The following is an 18,670-nucleotide window of genomic DNA, read 5'->3' as shown; positions in this document are numbered from 1 at the left end:
CAACATTCACTCCACGCCAGCATTCGGGACAAGAGCTTTAGAGGCAATTAGCCACAGTTACGTATTTGGTAACACACCACAGAAGGCAGCATTAGAGCAGAGCGAGCGGCGGCAGCTTCAGCTGGTACTAATTCCAGAAAGTTGTTTGTCAGATTACTTTATCAGTTTCTCATAAACAAAAAGGTGCCCATAATTACCAATTACCTGCTTTATGACTACCACACACCATACCTGAAATAATCGATGTCTGTATGCAGCTGTATAAAGGAGACAGTTTAGGAACTTTAGATACCCAACAGTCTGCTGTGGCTGAAGAAACAACAGATATTAAATAGTTCCTGCTATGTGCAAATTATTTTTCAACCCTGGTAATTTTATTTTGATATGAAAACATTTCAATTTTTTGTCAGTTATTTCAAGACTACTTAGTAACCTACTAAAAGCTGTGACACAGTAAGAGAAGCTTAGCACAACAATTCAAACAATTTCACTTCATGGTGCTCCACCATACCAACAACAAAGATTACATGACCTGACAGCATCTAAGATGTTTTGCCCTGCTATCAGCATGACATAAGTTTGGCTGAGAACCCAAGACAATCTATGCCTTCGATGAATGCAGGACACAGATTGCTTCCTACATTTAAAAGTCCTGGAAAACACTACGTTTAATCCTTAGGTACTGAACTCCACCTTACAACGTACGTGGGTTTGTACCACGGCACACAGGAACAGGCGACATCTCTGTTGAGTATTTCTGCAGTTCAGCTGACAGAAAAGAGATTAAGTAAAATAGTAAATACTGCTAGTACACCAGATTCTTCTTCCTCCTCCAGTGTTTCCTGCTCAGGGTTATTTGCTCCTCCTGAGTCTTGCTATGCAAGACCCGACTTCCAAAGCAAGTCTGGGCAGATCTAACACACACAGGGCAGGGCAGGGCAAAATTGAAATCACTCCATCCTACTGAAAAATAATTCCTAAGCAAGCTTGAATAGCTTCCATGCTAATTCACATCAGATGAAGTACCTCTTTCTTCATTAATATTTATAGTAATAACTAACAAGCCTTAATTCTTTATATAAGCTAACAGCCTATCTCCCAAAGTTGAGCTAAAAAAAGTCCATTTTTCAGTAGGATAGTTCACCATGACCTAGAACTTATCTGCTGAACTCTCACATTACAGCACCCACCATCTCAAAACACGCGTACAACATGCAAAATGCATTTCAATTTGCTACAGTTCAACTATCTAATCAATATTTATAAGAAACTCATACCTCAAGTTTGTTTCTGCCCAGCGGCTGCTCTGCAGCTAGCATTGAACATACTGTCTATCCAGCAAGATTTATGTGCAAGGCGTACCTTGTTTCTCATGCCCCTTAACAGAACTTATCAGTAATGCACAGGATCGGTTGGCTACTAAATTATCTACTATGATATTACGGTGTTGCATAAAATCAACAAAAGCATATAACTGTGCCAAAATCTCCAGTTGTTTGTAACGCTAGAAAGAGGAGTTCCCCTTACATAAGGAGCCATACTAATAAACTGTTAGTCAGAAGAAGTGCAGAACTCGAAGGTGCTCAAACTGACAAAAACAACCAGCTCCCAGCCCCTTCTCTCGAGAGTAGCTCCCTTCCTCATCGTGCAACATCCCATCCGCGGTCCACCATGAAGGGTAACTGCTATTAAGGACAGAGTATAAGGACAGAGTATAGGACTTATACTCCAGGACCTGACAAATCTCACATTGAAACCCTCATGTGGAGTATCTTAAATATTCTGGAACCCTCCAAGGCAGCAACAGTTTAGAAGTCCATTTCCTAAAACCACCATCCTGCTGCTTTTACAAAAACACAGTATTTCAGGTTTCATGTACTGCCCATGCCATTCCTCCCTCCATCATCTTCAAACTGCAGCTTCTACTTGTGAGTCGACTGCATCGTCCATAAAAATAGCATTCTACCTATCAGTAAGTGTAGTGTCACATGCTCGATTTGAGCGCTTCATCGTAACGGACGGCTCTGTTCCTTCAGAGCACGGTATCATGACTTTGCAAGAAAAAAGACTGATACTCGCTTGATCAAGTTTTTCAACATTAAGGGTCTATCGGTAACAAAAAAGGGAAGTCACGATACGCGTCAAGTTACAAGTTTTAAACCTGCGTAACAGAAAGCCACAAAGGAGAGACGCCAGCGACGTTCTCGCCGAGCCGCTTCGACAGCGACTCGTTGCCCAATCCCACAGTGGCCGAGAGCAGCGAGGGCCCCAGCCGCCAAGTGCTTCAATTTTTCAAATACCTCCGCAAACCTCAAGAACTACCGGTTCTCAGACACACTAACATGGCAGGTAGGACTGGCTCCGGCCGGAGGCGGCTGACAGAGGGGAGGGGGGGGGGGGAAAGGCACAGATAAACACTCGAGGAAATCTTAGGGCCAACTTCGCTCCGTGCCCCCCCTCGCCGCTCCCACGGCGCCAGCCTCCCCCCCCCCCGCCGCAGACCCCGCACGTGGCTCTGGACAAACCTCCCTCCCCGGCGCCGAACCCCAGCACCCCCACACCCCGCCGACCCCCGCGGAGCGCTGCCCCCGCCTTCCCCGCTCCCTTCCCCTGAAAAAAAAAGCAAAACAAAAAAAAAAAAAACGAAGAAGGTTTTGTCAGGCCCCGGGGCCGGCGGGCGGGCTGCGGGGCGGCCTGGCCTCGCCTTCCTCGGCCCTCCTCCTCCTCCTCAGAGCAACGCGGGGCGAGGGAGAAGCCAAGCGGTTCGGCGGAGGAGAAGAAAGAGGAGAGGAAAGCGGGGGGGGGGGGGTTAGGAGCGCACCCCTTACCCGGCCAGCGCCCCGGCTCCGGCTCCGCCGCCACCCGGCTCCCGCTGCGGCCCCGAGCCAGGCGCGGCGCGGCACTGCGCAGGCGGCGGGCGGTAACGGCGACCGCGCTCCTGGGACTTGTAGTCCCTTGGCCGGGGGGAGCGGGGGGGGGCGGCCGACGGCGGAGCGGAGCTTCGCCGTCGGCACCCCCCCCCCCCGCTCCCTCCGGCCCAGCGCTGAGCTCCTTTCCCCCCCCCGTCTATATTTTTATTTTTAAATACCACCTTTCTTTATTTAGCTCACCCCCGTTCTGCTCGTTTATTCCAGCCCGACTATTTTGGGAGGAAGGCGAGCGGTGGCTGGAAGGATTTGGAGGGAAGAGCGAGGCTGAGGGGGTCTTTGGTGCGGGCTCGGTGGGGGGAGCTGGGTGTTGCGCAAGCTCTTCGCGTCGCGGTGTAAAATCAATCCCCCTTGCGGAGGCAGTTTACCTGTAGGACATCTCTATACGGTGCGTTTTGTCTCCAGGTGCTTTACCGACAGGTATGAACCGTAAGTGTCGGCCATTACAGCGGCTCAAAGAGCACGGCAAAAGTTGTTGACAGGCGGGTACGCCAAGCGTGGAAGCACTGCTCCGTATGGAGCAATCCAGCCTAGATAATACCAATTGCTTCGTCATAAATAGCAACACAGGTAGCTTCAGCCTAAGACGTGATTAATACAACACAGTTGCAGAACTATTTTCACTTTGCCCTTCTTTTCAAGAGTCTCAGAAAACGTACAGCTCTCACTGAGACGTGACAGGGCCTGGTACAACCGTACAAGAAAACAAGAGGCTCAGACTGACAGAAGAACATGGTAAGGTCACAGTGCGATTGATCGGCAGGGACAGGGATAGAGACCAAAACCGCAACTCCCAACGCGTGCGACTGCTCCTCATAACACACAAGTCAAATACTATGCCCAGCAGAAGTACTAGGGAAAACTAAATAGCACAGCATAATTTATTACATGAAGAGTTGTCCCAAAGGAGGATTTAAGAAGCCTGTTCTCTGAGGGGAAAGAAAAGATAGTTGGAGACACGCGAGTACCGTCTGCAGTCCAGGCCAGTACTGCACAGCTCCCTCAGAGAGGGATGCCCCATCACCCTGTACAATGTCAGCAATCGGCCGCGGCTTCAAATGACCCAGCGCTGCAAACCTGCCAGGACTGACAAGTTCCCAGGCACTCTGTGAAGAAGGGCACAGCATCCAGGCTCGATGGCGATTTCAGGGGTCAAGGGACGCCTCCTGAGCCACCACAGCTGCTTGCTTTTTATGCTCAAGTTACCTGCAAAGCTCTGCCCAACAGGCAACTCAAAACAAAAGCCAAACATTTACACTTTGTCTCTCTCGCTCTCCAAAATATTGTCTATGTGCCTTTATCTTAACTGACACAGTTACTGCCCTGAATTCTCTTCTCCAAGAAAAGAGAATGTCTTATGTAACTGAACTTTTAATATCCAAATAACATTTTAGAAACAACTACGGCAAACTTAAATACAACAAAAAAATGTTCATCAAGCCCAAAACACACAAGGCACCAGTAAACTGTTAATGTACCTACTGGTACCATACAGCCAGCTGTCACGCTGTATTGCCAACTGTAGTACCGAATACCGGCTGTATTTACCACATCACTCTCCCTAGAGAACTGAGGAAAATGAGCCCTGGGCCTAGAATTATGAAGCTGTGCACCCACCCCTCCCTGCTTCATCTGCATGAGGTTTCCTAAGAAGAAATAAAATGCTTATGTTATTTACAGTTCTCAGGACACACAGCTACACTAGGAGATAATTTTCTTCCAAGGACTAAGCTCAATAATTTGCATCAGATAACCTCAGGATTTTTAAAAGCAGAAAATCAAATCAACATGAATGCAATGCAGATACAATTCAATTAAAAAATGAGACCCACTAAGAGATATAAAGGATGCAAGATATACTTCAAAACAGAAGGAACAGTATCAAGTTCAAAATGGCATTTCCAGATGTGTTTTGAGAAACAACAAAGTCTTTTGACAACATCTCATTTCATCATCATAAGAAATCCAGGCAGCTGGGCCAGGCCCTGCTGGCACATGAGGCAACTTTTATTTAAAAGCCATTTACACGTGCAGAATGCTGCCTGAGCACAGCAGTGTCTCTCTCTTTGTAACCGCTTTTTTTATACTACCATTACCTGAAATTATTTTTGTTAGGTTTCAGATCTGGTATCATCCAAAGGTGAATGAACAACTTTTAATTTCTCATTTTATGTCACTCTTCAATCACTCAGAACTTTCATTTTTGATTTGGGGTTTTGTAGTTGTAATTTTCGCTTTAAAATGTGGTTTTAAATGTAAGCAGGTAGGTAACATAGGCGTGCATGATCCACAGACATGTAAGGCAACGGATGGCAGAGATGCAGCAGGCCTGTTACCTACGTAACACAGGGGCCATCTGGGTGGATCTACGCTCCTAAGGCGCCTCCTGTCCCAAGAAGCCAAGGGGCTGATGTAACACTGTGTCCCGAATTACATCTGAGCGAAGACATGGTGACTCACTGTCGAGACATCACAGTTCAGAAGGTGGCAAGTGCCTTCCTTCAGAGACCTGCTGGCCCTCCGGTCAGGGCCGGTGCGAAGCACGGTGTGCCTGCCCAGGGACAGGCCCTGGCTGGCGTCCGCACCCTGAGGTGCATGTGGAGAAACCCGCGCCTCCTCAGGGCTGGCCGCCCACCTTATCACCTCACCCCCAGCGCTTCCGCGGCTGCTCAGGGACGGGGGCTAACGGGTGTCTGTCTGTGGGCTCAGGGGGTCCCGCCAGGCCCGGCCCTACCCGGCTGCAGGGGGATGTGTCCACGCAGCTAGGGCCGGGGCCGGGGCCAGGCCGCGGGGCCCCTGCCTCACCGTACCTCCCTCGCGGGGTGCCGGCAGCCCTGCTAGGGCCGCTGCGGGGCGGGAGGCGTCGCAGGTGCGCGGGCCGCCAGGGCCGACCCCCCGCCATGGCGGGCTCCGGCCCGCCCGGGGTCGGTAACCATGGAAACTTCCAGAACGTGCCCCCCCCCCCCCACCTTCGTCCGCTGCCCCCGGCCCCGCCATGACGGCCGCCCTCAGCCAATGAGCTCCCTCCGCTTGGCTCACGCTTCTCTGTTGATAGGTCCGCGACGCCGGCGGGGTGATCCAATGGGGTGGCGGGAGGGGGGCGCGCCAGGCTTGTCAGAGGGACCGCCCGATTCTCGCCAATCAAGGAAGGCCAGCTTAGAAGCAGCCGACCAATGGGAAAGCTCCAGCGAGGGCGCCGCAGCCAATGGCGAGCCTCCACGAAGGAGTAACGGAAGGTATATAAGGGCGGGCGGCGCGGCCTGGGCGTTCAGCGGCGGTTGGGGGTGCGGCGGTTCCGTAGGTGACGGTAAGGCCGGCGGTGCGGGACCGGGCCTGGGCCTGGGTCGAGGGGGAGGAGGAAGAGGAAGAACAACTGGGCCGGGGGGGATGGGGCGAGCGGCGCTGCCGGCGGCCGCCGCGCACGTGGCGCCTCCATTTTGTGACCGGCGACTTTTCGGCAGGGTGGCGCGGGCGAGCGGTCGGCATGAAGCACCTCCTGTGGGCGCTGCTGCTGCTGCTGGGCGCGGCGCGGGCGGAGGAAGAGGAGAAGAAGGAGGACGTGGGCACGGTGGTGGGCATCGACCTCGGTACAACCTACTCCTGGTGAGTGGGGGAACGGCCCCTAGGGTGGGGGGGAGGATGAAGCGGCTAGACCTCCGGCGTGGGGGCACCTGGGCCCACGGGGAGTCCTGGGCCCCGGGGGGTGTGGGGGGAAGCGGGCTGTGGGCCTCGGGGAGGCGGGAGGGGAGGAGCGGAAGCGGGGGGGGGGTACAGGCCCCAGCAACGCCTGACTGTTCCGCTACCCGCCCCCTCCCCCCAGCGTGGGCGTTTTCAAGAATGGCCGCGTGGAAATCATCGCCAATGACCAGGGGAACCGCATCACGCCGTCCTACGTGGCGTTCACGCCCGAGGGGGAACGCTTGATCGGGGATGCTGCCAAGAACCAACTTACATCCAACCCCGAGAACACCGTGTTTGATGCTAAGCGGCTGATTGGCCGCACCTGGAACGACCCTTCTGTGCAGCAGGACATCAAGTACCTGCCGTTCAAGGTGAGTCCCGAATGTGGAGGGGTGGATGGTGGGAGGGGGATCTCTGAGTCTGGTCAGAAGAGACTGCTGAATCAGGGTGCCCTTTTGAGCAACCTTGCAGTGCCCTAGCCCTCCTGAGAGGGTTAGGATGCAGCCATGTGGCTGTGGTGTATAGACAACAGTTCCTTGTGTTAGCTAGCATTCAAATTACGTCTTGTTATATGGAGGCTTTGTTTAATCTTCAGAGAGAGAAACACTTGGGCCAGTGGGAATAATTCTATGAATTGTTGAATAGGACAGCATATGTTGTTCTTTTCAGGTTGTTGAAAAGAAAGCCAAGCCCCATATTCAAGTTGATGTTGGAGGTGGACAGACAAAAACATTTGCTCCTGAAGAAATTTCTGCTATGGTCCTGACAAAGATGAAGGAAACTGCTGAGGCTTACTTGGGAAAGAAAGTAAGTTCATGAGTGCTGCTAAGAAGAATCTAAAGCAGCAGCTTTATAAAACTGAAGATGGGTGGGCTGAATCTGTGGGCTAACCTCTGTTCAGTGCTGCTGGCCCCTTAGGCCAGCCCAGTTGAATGGGCTCAGTTGATGGTGGGTTTTTACTTCTCTTTGAAGAACAATGGGGTACTTGTTACCAGTGTTGCTATGGCTATTTAGATGCTACCTGCTTTTCTTCCATTTCTGTAACAAAATTATATCTGTCTCCTTATTCAGGTTACCCATGCTGTTGTTACTGTGCCAGCCTATTTCAATGATGCTCAGCGTCAGGCTACGAAAGATGCTGGTACTATTGCTGGGCTGAATGTGATGCGAATCATCAATGAGCCGTAAGTAGCCTAACCTATCCTGCCTCCTGGGGAGCTGGGGGCTGGTGGTCCCAGTGTTCTGAATGGGCTGTTCCCTATACAGAACGGCTGCTGCCATTGCTTATGGATTGGACAAGAGAGAGGGTGAGAAGAACATCCTCGTGTTTGACTTGGGTGGTGGAACTTTTGATGTCTCCCTCCTCACAATTGACAATGGAGTCTTTGAAGTTGTGGCTACTAATGGTGACACTCACCTGGGTGGAGAAGACTTTGACCAACGTGTTATGGAACACTTTATCAAACTCTACAAGAAGAAAACTGGAAAAGATGTCAGGAAGGATAACAGAGCTGTGCAGAAGTTAAGACGGGAAGTGGAGAAAGCAAAGCGAGCCTTGTCATCTCAGCACCAGGCTAGAATTGAAATAGAATCCTTCTTTGAAGGAGAGGATTTCTCAGAGACACTTACTCGAGCCAAGTTTGAGGAGCTGAACATGGTAAGTTTAGAAAGGTAAAGTTACGTGGCCTCAGCTCTAGATTGGAGACTTGTGAATGTGCAGTATTTCATGCTGTGACACTGCACTTTGGGGTATAAATAACTTCCTGCTTGCGGTAAAAAGCGGGCAGCTGCTCCTTGCTGGGGTAGCTGGGGCTGTGTGTGTGTTAATGACAGCTGAAGTCTCATCAAGGCTGGTTATAAGCCAGTTGATGTTTCTCCTCTATAGCAGTTGTCCTTTGTACCCCAAGGCTGCATAATTTGGAGGCTAGCCATGTGGGAATACAGTCTTACAGCCCTGGGCTTTTTTTTGCCTTCCTAGGACCTGTTCCGTTCTACTATGAAACCTGTTCAGAAAGTTCTGGAAGATTCTGACCTAAAGAAGTCTGACATTGATGAGATTGTTCTTGTTGGTGGCTCTACTCGCATCCCCAAAATACAGCAACTAGTTAAAGAGTTCTTCAATGGGAAAGAGCCATCTCGTGGCATTAATCCAGATGAGGCTGTAGCCTATGGTGCAGCTGTCCAGGCTGGTGTTCTCTCTGGGGACCAAGATACAGGTAATGACACCTTCACTGTCGCTTCAAGAGAGCATTGACTCTGAGTAGTGGGTATTAGTTATCTACAAATGTAGTAGAGCTTTTCCAGTCCTTAAGAAGTTCTCTGCCTCTGAGACCTCAGCATCCTGTTTGTAGTGATGAGATGCTGTGTTTCTTTCAGGTTGAAGTCATGTCAGTCTTACCCTTGATCTGTTACAGGTGACTTGGTACTGCTTGATGTCTGTCCTCTGACGCTTGGCATTGAGACTGTTGGAGGTGTAATGACTAAACTGATTCCAAGAAATACTGTTGTTCCCACAAAGAAGTCTCAGATCTTCTCCACAGCTTCTGACAATCAGCCAACTGTGACAATCAAGGTCTATGAAGGTAAGTGTCACCTGTGGTGGACCATGTTTACAGCTGGAATCTGTCTATAGGACTTCACTACTTGCTACTGTCTTATCACAAAGGCTGTAGATATTTCTAGATGGTTATGGACATCTCCTCATAGGGGGAGACCTTGGTAACAGTGGTGGCTTTCTGAAGCTGCTTTGATCAGGCTTCTTTGACCTGCATCAAAAGCTGTTACTAGACTTTTTTTCCAAATGTGTCTTTTTCCATGGTTGGATTCTGAAGAGCTCTTCAGAGTAAGAGGTGGTAACTGTTGGAAGTGGCTAGGCAGATGCCTGGTTGGAATTAAAACGTTCCCTTTAGAAAGTGTGCAGCTTGTGGTTTCACAAAGTACAAGCCACAGCTAGGAAAGAAAGAAACCGTATTCTAATTGTGTCTTCTAGGTGAGCGTCCCCTCACCAAGGATAATCATCTTCTGGGAACGTTTGATCTCACTGGAATCCCTCCTGCTCCTCGTGGTGTCCCCCAGATTGAAGTCACCTTTGAAATAGATGTGAACGGAATCCTCCGTGTCACAGCTGAAGACAAGGGCACTGGGAACAAAAACAAGATCACGATTACAAATGATCAGAATCGGCTGACACCAGAAGAGATTGAGAGGATGGTTAATGATGCTGAGAAGTTTGCAGAGGAAGACAAGAAGCTTAAGGAACGCATTGATGCCCGGAATGAGCTGGAAAGCTATGCCTATTCTCTGAAGAATCAGATTGGGGACAAAGAGAAGCTGGGTGGTAAGCTGTCATCTGAAGACAAAGAAACAATAGAGAAAGCAGTTGAGGAAAAGATTGAGTGGCTCGAAAGCCATCAAGATGCAGACATTGAAGACTTCAAAGCGAAAAAGAAGGAGCTGGAGGAAGTTGTTCAGCCAATTGTTAGCAAGCTCTATGGAAGTGCAGGCCCTCCCCCTGGTGAAGAGGAAGCAGCAGAGAAGGACGAGTTGTAGATACTGGCATTGCCGAATGTTGTGTGTGTATATATTGGACTCAGGAACACTTGTTTAAAATATTGAACTCTTAATTTGGAATGTAACTTTGAATCTTCACTCGTGAGTGGAGCTGGAAACGCTAGCCCGAAGTGGCTGTATACTGCTTTTCGTTAGCAGTTGCTCAATGTCTGGGGAGGGAAGGGTAGTGGGGGGGAGTGTAAATGCGAAATGGGTTTAGAAGTATTGGCAGTGGAAGCATCCTATTTAACAACTTGGTCATGTGAATTTGGTGTAGAACTTTTCTACCTGAAGTGACCACAATAAATTTGCTATTTACACTGGACTTTGTTCTAGTTTTGTTTTCCTTTACCTAGTTACAGCAGCCAGCTTTAACTAGATGTGGATTATGCCTAAACAGTTGGATTTGGATTGACCATGGGTATGGTACCCCTTCAAGGTAAGCCTTTCATGGGATGGTGTGAACTGTAACAGCCCTATGCTTCCTGCAGTCTGGCTGCCCTACAGCTTTTCCTGTGGAAGAGAGCCCCAAGGGTACTTGGTGTGGAGAAAGCTGGAAAGGAAAAGATGAGAGGCTTGAAAGCTGTAAGAATGCTGATGTGTCTGGCTTGGGGCCAGTGGGAGGTCTCCTCGGGGAACTTGACCTCAGCCTGTTCAGTGCTGACAGATGGCTGTACCCCTCTCCTCTTGGGGCTGGGGAACAGGTGCTGTGAATGGCTCCAGCAGTTTGGCATCTCTTGCCTGTGGTTGAATGGGGACCCCTGAGAAGTGCTACACCCTGATGCTGAAGTGTGCTGGTGTATTTGGAACTGTAGTGTAAAGTTCATGATGTAATAGATCCTAATAAGGAAGGGGGGTAGTCAACCTAACTGCTCAAGGGAGGGGTCTCTGTGGTTGTGCAGCTTCACTAGAGCCTGGAGAGGTGGTAGGTTCTCAGTCAGAGCTGTAGTGGAGCTATGTGCCTGCATCAGTGATGATGCAAACCACGTAAGGGAGGAGACTAGCTTAACTACAACTGATTTCCTCCTGTTTTTAGGAGCTTTATTAGGGTCTTGTGTGAGACATTGGACCGGTTTTCTGAAGACTGAAAGCTAGTCTGTATATAATAAATGCTCTTAGATAAAAAGGCTGAGTTCAATTAAGCTTCTCTTTTTAAACTGTGATCTTTACCCTATCCATGGGATTAGAGAAGAAATTGAACCAAGTATGGAAAGAGCTTTTGTGGTGCCTGCTCTTAATACCTCCTTAAAACCACTGGGCACTTCACATTTTCCCTGGTGTGGGGGACAACTTTCTGGTTTTCATTTATTCATGTTGAAAACGGTGAAAGCTAAAACTCAAATCACCCCCCCCCCAACTCCATTTCCAGGTAGTGCTGTGGCTTTGCAGGCAGAAGTGTTTCTGTAGACAAGAGTATGCGAGTTTCTTCTGGTGCAAAGCTGTCCAGACCCAGCAGAAACCATGCCAGGCTCTCATGTTCCAGCAACCTGTGGTCAAGTGACAGCGGCTGAAGCCTTTCTGCAGTGGCAGCAAGGACTGCTGTATCTACTGTCAGCAGGACTGCGTACAGAGAAAGCGCCTGCACCTCAGGGCTGTGTTAGCACAGTGCCATCCCTTTGAGGGTAAGAATTTCTTTATTGGAAAGAAGAATTAATTTAATCTGACAGTACTATAGAAACTGTGTAGAAAAGGCTGGTGCTGTGCAGGACTGCAGCTCTGCTATTCAATCAGACTGACAATGCAGTCCCTGTATATTTCCCCCTGTGTGTCCATCCCACCAAATATTAACAGCAGATGCATGACTGTGTCTTCAGCACACCCCTCCTCTTCTTGGCTCTTCTGGAGGGGGCCAGTTTTGTCACCCACTGATGCAGTTGACTCTCTCCCAGCTTTGTTGTCCCTCGTGACAGCACCTGCATCTCTGCTCTTGCCAGCCTGCCAGGGAATGACACACATGGCGTGGTCCAGCCTCCCAGCGGGCAGAGGGGTGTCAAACTGTAGGAGCGTCCACTGCTGCTTCTCTGCAGTGCAAAGATACACATTCACATCTTTAAATGTAGCTTCAGAGGCTTAAAAAGCATGCTGGGACAGTGACATCATTAATTAGATTAGTTTTCAACATTATAGAGCATTTAGTCCTGTACTGGTGTTAACTCCAGTGCAATGATACCAACTACCGGGGGGTGAAGCCCAGGAACTGAGGGCATAATGCATTTTCCAACTGACTGGCACTTACCCTTACGCAGCTGAGAGAAATCTCCTTACCTGTGTGATACTTGTATGTAGTATCTAGTGTCCCATCTGGACCTATTCCACCGAAAATGTACAAGTGGTCTTTAAACACAGCTGATGAGTGGGATGCCCGTCCTCCTGGGACATCACCTGTGGCTGGTATCTTAACCCATCTCATGTCATCTGATGGAGAAAAAGAACATGTCTATGGTTATGCTTTATAAAAAAATCCATTAGTTTTGTTTTATTTTAAGCACTTAAGAACTGATCTTTTAGAAATAAGGTTCCTCAAATTCAAAATGCACCACACAACAGCTGTTGCTCTGTGATGCCTATGTCCATACTTACTTATATCAATGCAGAACAGATCATTGTAAAAAATATCACCAGCTAAACCTCCATGGATGAAGAGTTTGGTCCCGACTGCAACCACAGCGTGTCCATGCCGAGGAGAGGGGGGATCACCGTGAGTATCTGGCTGGGACCAGGTCAAGGTGGCTAAAAATGGGAGTACATGTGCTCCATTAGGAAGGGAACTCTGGAAGCTCTACAAGCCAGTGACCCCAGAGCCCTGCGGAGGCTTCTTAAGGAAGTGCCTCCAGCAGGGTCAGAGAAGAGTTAATGCCATATTGTACAGCGTGAGCAAGCCCTCCAGTGGAGCTCTGTGTGTTGTTTGGGTTGCTCAGCAACAGGAAAGATGAATTCAAACCAGAAAGCAAACCTTTTCTGGTGTACACAGGGCCCTCAGAATGAACAGGACAACTCTGACAGTGCATGAGCAGCACAGGATGATGCCACCACAGAAAAGCATCCGCTGTTGGGCAAAGGTGACAAGCCACTCCCATCTCCCACTGCGTTCCTCATCCCAGAGCTTTACACTGCTGTTTTGGCCCAAATTCCCAGCGACTACATAAAGGTAAGTGCACATCAATAGTGAGGAACACCCGCCCATTCATTTAACCTCAAAGCCAAAGCAGGGGCCCAACGTTTCCACGTCTCTGCATCTAGAACGCAGACCTCCGCTTCAACAGCGGCTGGATTCCACCGTTTGGCATAAGGGCCCTTTACCTGTCCAGAGGTACCTGAGTCAAACATGTGAAGCTGCTGGTCTTTAACGGGTTCTGCTCCTTTATCTCCCCCTCCAAACACATACAGACAGTCTCCTATGGCTGCTGAGGAGGTGTGAAATGTCCTAGGCAGCGGCTGCACTCCGCTCACTTCAGGACTCTCCCAGGTTCCCGTTTCTAATTGAGACATTTGATTAACAAAGTAATCAAGGCGGTAACAGAAAACGTGCTCTGCTTCCCCCTCCCAACTGGCAGCCACCCCGAAGGTGCCTGGCTGGGCCTCTGTGGCACCTGGGAGCCAGCTCCGGGCAAACCGAACCGCGAGGGGAGCCCCAGGCGCTGGCGGTTCGGGGTCCCGCTGCCGCGGGTCCTCGGGCACTCACCGAGGTCCAGCGCCTGGACGCAGCTCCGGTTCCCCGCCGGGTGGGCGCCGCCGAAGACCCAGAGTCGCGGGGGGTCGGTGGCGGGCAGGAACGTGGCGTGTTCGTAGCGGGGCCGCAGCCCGCTCCAGCCGGCCGCGACCCAGCGGTGCGCGCCTGCGGGCGGCAGAGAGCGCGGTCGGCGGCGGCCCCGCGACCCGGTTCCCCCCCCGCTCCGCCGCGACCACCCCCGTCCCGGCCCTCACCCAGCTCCACGAAGTGGGCGTCCGCGAAGGCGCCGGCGGGGTCGGCGCCGCCCAGGAGGAGGACGCGGCCGGTCCCGCCGCCCGGCAGGAAGAGGCAGCCGTGGCCCACGCGTCCGCGGGGCCGGTCCCCGCTCGGTGACAGCCGGTACCTGCGGGGAGCGAGGGGCAGCGCTCAAGCGGCGGCGGGCCGGCGGGCCCGTCCGTCCGCCCCGTCCCGCCCCGCCCCGCTCACCACTTGGCCGGCTGCGGGCGGCGGCCCGGCTCCAGCAGCGGCAGCGCCCGCGGCCCCATGGCGGGCCGCCGCACCGGAGGGCAGCCGCCCGGGCGGAAGCGGCTGCCGCCTTCCGGCCCCGCGCCCGCCGGAAGTGCCCCGGGCTTCCGCCGGCCCCCCCGCCGCCCCCCGGAAGTGGCGGGCTCCGCTTCCTGCCCGAGTCGCCGTCCCAAGATGGCGCCGCTGGACCTGGACAAGTACGTGGAGATCGCTCGGCTCTGCAAGTACCTGCCCGAGAACGACCTCAAGGTGCGGCCGGGGCGGGGGGGCCGGGGCGGGCCGGGCCCGGCGCCGGCGCCGAGGCCGGTGCCGACCCGCTCTTCTCCCGCAGCGCCTCTGCGACTATGTGTGCGACCTGCTGCTGGAGGAGTCCAACGTCCAGCCCGTCTCCACGCCCGTCACCGTCTGCGGGGACATCCACGGGCAGGTAACGGGCGGGCGGCCCCGCACCCCCGGCCCGGCCCGGTCCGGTCGTGCCCGGCCCGGTCGTGCCCGCCGGGCGCCGCGGGGCCCGGTGCCGTGCGGCCCGGTGTCGGTGCCGGTGCCCGCAGCCCTCACCCTCCTGCTTCTCTCCGCAGTTCTACGACCTGTGCGAGCTGTTCAGGACGGGCGGCCAGGTCCCCGACACCAACTACATTTTCATGGTACGCGCAGGCGGGGCTCACCCCGCTCGCTCGGCAGGGGCTCAAAAAATGAGTTTAAAGCTTAAATCCCGATACGCCGGTCGAGTCTCAGACCTTGCCCGCCGGCGCTGCGTTTGCTTTTCCCGTTCGCCTGCCACGTAGGGGTTTTCTTTTGTTGAGTAAAGTACGAGTTACGTGGCGCAAAGCGAGGCAGGAAGAGCGGAGCACGGTGCCGGTCAAGCAGAGCCGTGCCGGTGCGGCGGCAGCACCCGGTTAGCCGGAACGTCCCGAGGGCCCATCAGGTCGCGTGCCGGGGCAGCTCTGGGTGAGCGCAGCCCAAAGCTGCAGGTCCGAGCGACCAAAGAACGCGTTCTCCTAGATCCGAGCAGATCCCGGCGTCCCTTCAGCGTTCGTTAGGTTTCTTTATGCCCTGCGAGAAATTTAGAATGGATGTATCACTTTGCGTTTTTCCATTTGACTGTTTTTCCATTTACGAATATTTTTTTGACTTGCAGGGTGACTTTGTAGATAGAGGTTATTATAGTCTTGAGACTTTCACTTACCTTCTTGCACTAAAAGCTAAGTGGCCTGATCGTATCACACTGTTACGAGGCAATCATGAAAGCAGGCAGATAACACAAGTGTATGGATTTTATGGTAAGTCTTTACCCAAATGGTTTCTGAAGGGGGGCTAATGCGTAATAAACGAGTACGGCGTCTTTCCCTTGGGAAACCTGTTCTGAATGCAGCGCTACCCGGGGCTTTCCTGGGACTGGACGGGGAGTGGGCTCAGTAAAATTTGAGTGTTATCATTTGTAACGTGATCATCATGTTCGTGAAGTAGAAATGTGTGTTAGTCCAGATCTTGCTGCTCTTTTCCTCCAGCATCTGGGTGTCTGTTTGGTTTTTTTTTTGGTGCCGTGTTCAATTTTAGAGACAGAGCATGTATTTATACAGAATGTGCTTTGGTATCTTGTAATGAAAAGTTCTACCTGAAGTCGTGGTGTTGCTATAATTCCTCTTAAGTTTCAGTATAACTGAAAATCAGCTTCACACGTAGAGTTTGCTGTGGAACTCATTTGTTGTCAACAGTGAGCTTCTGGGAAAATGCCACTGGCAAGAAATAAGCAGCAGAACAACTGATTGGAAAACTGAGGAAACTAAATTGCTTGGAAGCTTCTTGTTGTGTGAGGCTTTGATAAAACCTGAGGAAATCCTGGAAAGTATTTAACACCTGCCACAAAGAATAGCGTCTGTAACATACCTTCTTTTGGATAATGCATCAAGTACGAATGTTCAGAGGTTGCTCAAGAAATGCCTGCCCGTCAGGTTTCTTGTCGCGTTCATGTAGCTTTAAACAAAGCCCCTGTAACTCCCGTTTGTCATAAGAGTATCTTCCACCAGCCCTGCTCGGTTCACGCTTTCTGCCTCAATTCTCCTGTATAAAATCTGCTAATTTAAGCACTCAGCTGGTCTAGGCAAGGGTCAGTTCCCAGCTGGCCAGCTGTGGCAAGCAGTGGACTGCTTAGCGGTGCTTCCGATAGGGTTTTTGTTATACATCTGACTTTCGAGTTCTGCTGTAAGTGTTTGATTTTATTGTCTGAATGCCTTCTGATCCATTAAGAAGAACAAATTCTCTGTTTAACAGATGAGTGCCAAACCAAATACGGAAATGCTAATGCTTGGAGATACTGTACCAAAGTCTTTGACATGCTCACAATAGCAGCTGTAAGTGTAAACACCACATTACAAAAATACATGTAGATTGTCTAAGTGTGACTGTGAGAATTAGTGACCTTTAAGGATCACACTGGTAGCGTTCTGGCCTGGATTAAATAGTGAGTATGTCGCACATGTGCCTTTTTTTCTCCAGTTAATAGATGAGCAGATTCTCTGTGTGCACGGTGGCCTCTCTCCAGACATCAAGACACTTGATCAAATTCGAACCATCGAACGTAATCAAGAAATTCCTCACAAAGGCGCCTTCTGTGACCTTGTTTGGTCTGATCCAGAAGACGTCGATACGTGGGCAATCAGTCCGCGAGGAGCAGGCTGGCTCTTCGGTGCAAAGGTGACGAACGAGGTAATGATGCCATTGTGTGCAACATAAAGTAACTGCGGGTATGAGATAAATTGAAGCGTCGCGCTCAGTTTGGTATTTACCCTAGTGACAAATGGGTCGAGGACCCTGCAAGACGATGAACTTTCCTTGTAAGACCGCTGCGAGTAAGTCATGGTGATGGAGAAGGTTCGCTCAAGACAATCTGAAAAATGAGCCATTTGAACTTAAAAGCATAAATACGACTGCCAGCTGTGGTAATACTGATCTTGCTTTTAAAGAGTGTAACACAGTGACACTAACTAGTATCACTGGGGTTTCTGTAGAATACTTTTCTAAGGATTTAGGAGAAAAAAAAAAACATTTTTCTTAACAATTCTTAATTTTTGTTACTTTGGAAAATGCCAAGCAGACCTCTGGGGGCTGACACATGCTGGCCTACCCAGGCTCCTGAAGTAGCTGTGTTACAAATGCCGCGCTCGAGCCTCACGTTGTCGCTCTGGCCTTGCTGCAGCATGTTCAGGGAGGATCAAGCCTTGCGGATGGCACAGGCTTGGGCATTGCAGCTGTCACCTGTATTTCATAGGTGTTGCTCACTGCTCAGCTCTCAAAACCCCAATTTTTTTTTTCGGTGCACTGGGTGGAAAAGCTTCTTTTTAACCATTTCACGGTGTGCGTGTGCCGGGGCTGTAGCTGGGAGAGGATTGTGTGGGCCGTGGCGTGCAGCTGCTCAGAGAAAACTGACCTTCCTTTTTTCCTTTGCAGTTTGTTCACATCAACAACTTAAAACTCATCTGCAGAGCGCACCAGCTAGTTCATGAAGGCTATAAATTCATGTTTGATGAGAAATTGGTAACGGTATGGTCTGCTCCAAATTACTGCTACCGCTGTGGAAATATTGCGTCAATCATGGTCTTTAAAGATGTAAATACACGAGAACCAAAGCTATTCCGCGCAGTTCCAGATTCAGAACGTGTAATTCCTCCTAGAACAACCACACCGTATTTCCTCTGAGACCTTTCCCTGCCTGCTGTCTCCCTCTTCCCTTGTACTGTCCCTTTACAATATACTTTTTATTGAGCACTTTGCTGCTGAAATGCTGCCTCTTGCCTTTTTTTATTTTTAAATTATCTAAATTTATTGTGTATTATGGTGTCTGTAGCAAGTGTTGTTTTTTTTTTCCTTTTCCCTCCCCTAGATTAATTTCAGAGTATTTGTAATATGTCCTTGAAATTTATACTACTGCATGTAGTTCTTGTGTATTTCTGGGTTTAGATGAAACGTTTTCCTTTTAACAATCATGATACCCGGGAAGCAGCTCAGTCCCAGTGTGTTATTCAGCTTTTTGTTTGGTAAGTTTTAAGAAATTTCAGCAGCAAAGTTATTGCCTCTAGTGTGCACGGTGGGACTGTGACTGCCTTGTGTTGTGTACACGTAGAACCCCGTCGTCCTCCTCGTGGCTTGTTTTAAGTGGAAAAAAATAAAGTGGTCGGAAGGGCTGTTCCCCGCCCCCCCCCCCTTGTTTTGTTTTCTTAGGATTCCAGTTAAAAGTACCCAGACCTGCTGCAGCGATTGAGTTTGTACATTAAAATAACTGTTCTGATTTTTTTCAGAGACCTTGTATTTTTAATAAAGC

General features: G+C 50.6%; 4 protein-coding genes and 1 long non-coding RNA gene across 6 annotated transcripts in view; 3 read left to right on the top strand and 2 right to left on the bottom strand.

Moving 5' to 3' along the window:
- The window catches only part of GAPVD1 (GTPase activating protein and VPS9 domains 1), a 29,585-nt gene extending 26,648 nt beyond the window's left edge, over window positions 1-2,937 (bottom strand). Inside the window, exon 1 of one of the 2 annotated variants that reach the window (XM_075055870.1) lies at window positions 2,829-2,937. The gene's annotated coding sequence lies outside the window, so the exon portion shown is untranslated. The remainder of the gene's footprint in view (window positions 1-2,828) is intronic. The other variant, XM_075055871.1, reaches the window with a different exon arrangement.
- LOC142043960 (uncharacterized) lies at window positions 1,985-5,131 on the top strand. Its single transcript, XR_012654175.1, has 2 exons — window positions 1,985-2,349; window positions 3,333-5,131. It is a non-coding gene; the product is annotated as an uncharacterized LOC142043960 (long non-coding RNA).
- Window positions 5,132-6,199: 1,068 nt separating this feature from the next.
- HSPA5 (heat shock protein family A (Hsp70) member 5) lies at window positions 6,200-10,482 on the top strand. The gene is made up of 9 exons (XM_075054925.1): window positions 6,200-6,234; window positions 6,389-6,530; window positions 6,748-6,979; window positions 7,278-7,415; window positions 7,680-7,792; window positions 7,875-8,265; window positions 8,587-8,824; window positions 9,023-9,190; window positions 9,598-10,482. Exons 2-9 carry the CDS (start codon window positions 6,412-6,414, stop codon window positions 10,155-10,157), a joined length of 1,959 nt encoding a protein of 652 aa, XP_074911026.1. The 5' UTR covers window positions 6,200-6,234; window positions 6,389-6,411; the 3' UTR covers window positions 10,158-10,482.
- A 1,073-nt stretch (window positions 10,483-11,555) lies between these two features.
- Window positions 11,556-14,434, bottom strand: RABEPK (Rab9 effector protein with kelch motifs). The gene is made up of 7 exons (XM_075054926.1): window positions 14,314-14,434; window positions 14,082-14,230; window positions 13,840-13,992; window positions 13,472-13,633; window positions 12,738-12,887; window positions 12,423-12,572; window positions 11,556-12,178 (listed from the first exon to the last, which is right to left on the bottom strand). The coding sequence occupies exons 1-7, from the start codon at window positions 14,370-14,372 to the stop codon at window positions 11,877-11,879; spliced, it is 1,125 nt and encodes a 374-aa protein (XP_074911027.1). The 5' UTR covers window positions 14,373-14,434; the 3' UTR covers window positions 11,556-11,876.
- A 39-nt stretch (window positions 14,435-14,473) lies between these two features.
- Window positions 14,474-18,648, top strand: PPP6C (protein phosphatase 6 catalytic subunit). The gene is made up of 7 exons (XM_075055483.1): window positions 14,474-14,601; window positions 14,684-14,779; window positions 14,931-14,996; window positions 15,491-15,632; window positions 16,624-16,703; window positions 16,849-17,058; window positions 17,800-18,648. Exons 1-7 carry the CDS (start codon window positions 14,527-14,529, stop codon window positions 18,046-18,048), a joined length of 918 nt encoding a protein of 305 aa, XP_074911584.1. The 5' UTR covers window positions 14,474-14,526; the 3' UTR covers window positions 18,049-18,648.
- The last annotated feature ends 22 nt before the right edge of the window (window positions 18,649-18,670 follow it).

The sequence above is a fragment of the Buteo buteo genome, chromosome 23 (genome assembly GCF_964188355.1).
Source record: "Buteo buteo chromosome 23, bButBut1.hap1.1, whole genome shotgun sequence".
Taxonomy (NCBI): Eukaryota; Metazoa; Chordata; class Aves; order Accipitriformes; family Accipitridae; genus Buteo; species Buteo buteo.
The sequence above is the reverse complement of the archived record's forward strand: the minus strand, read 5'-3'. Positions and strand labels throughout refer to the sequence as shown.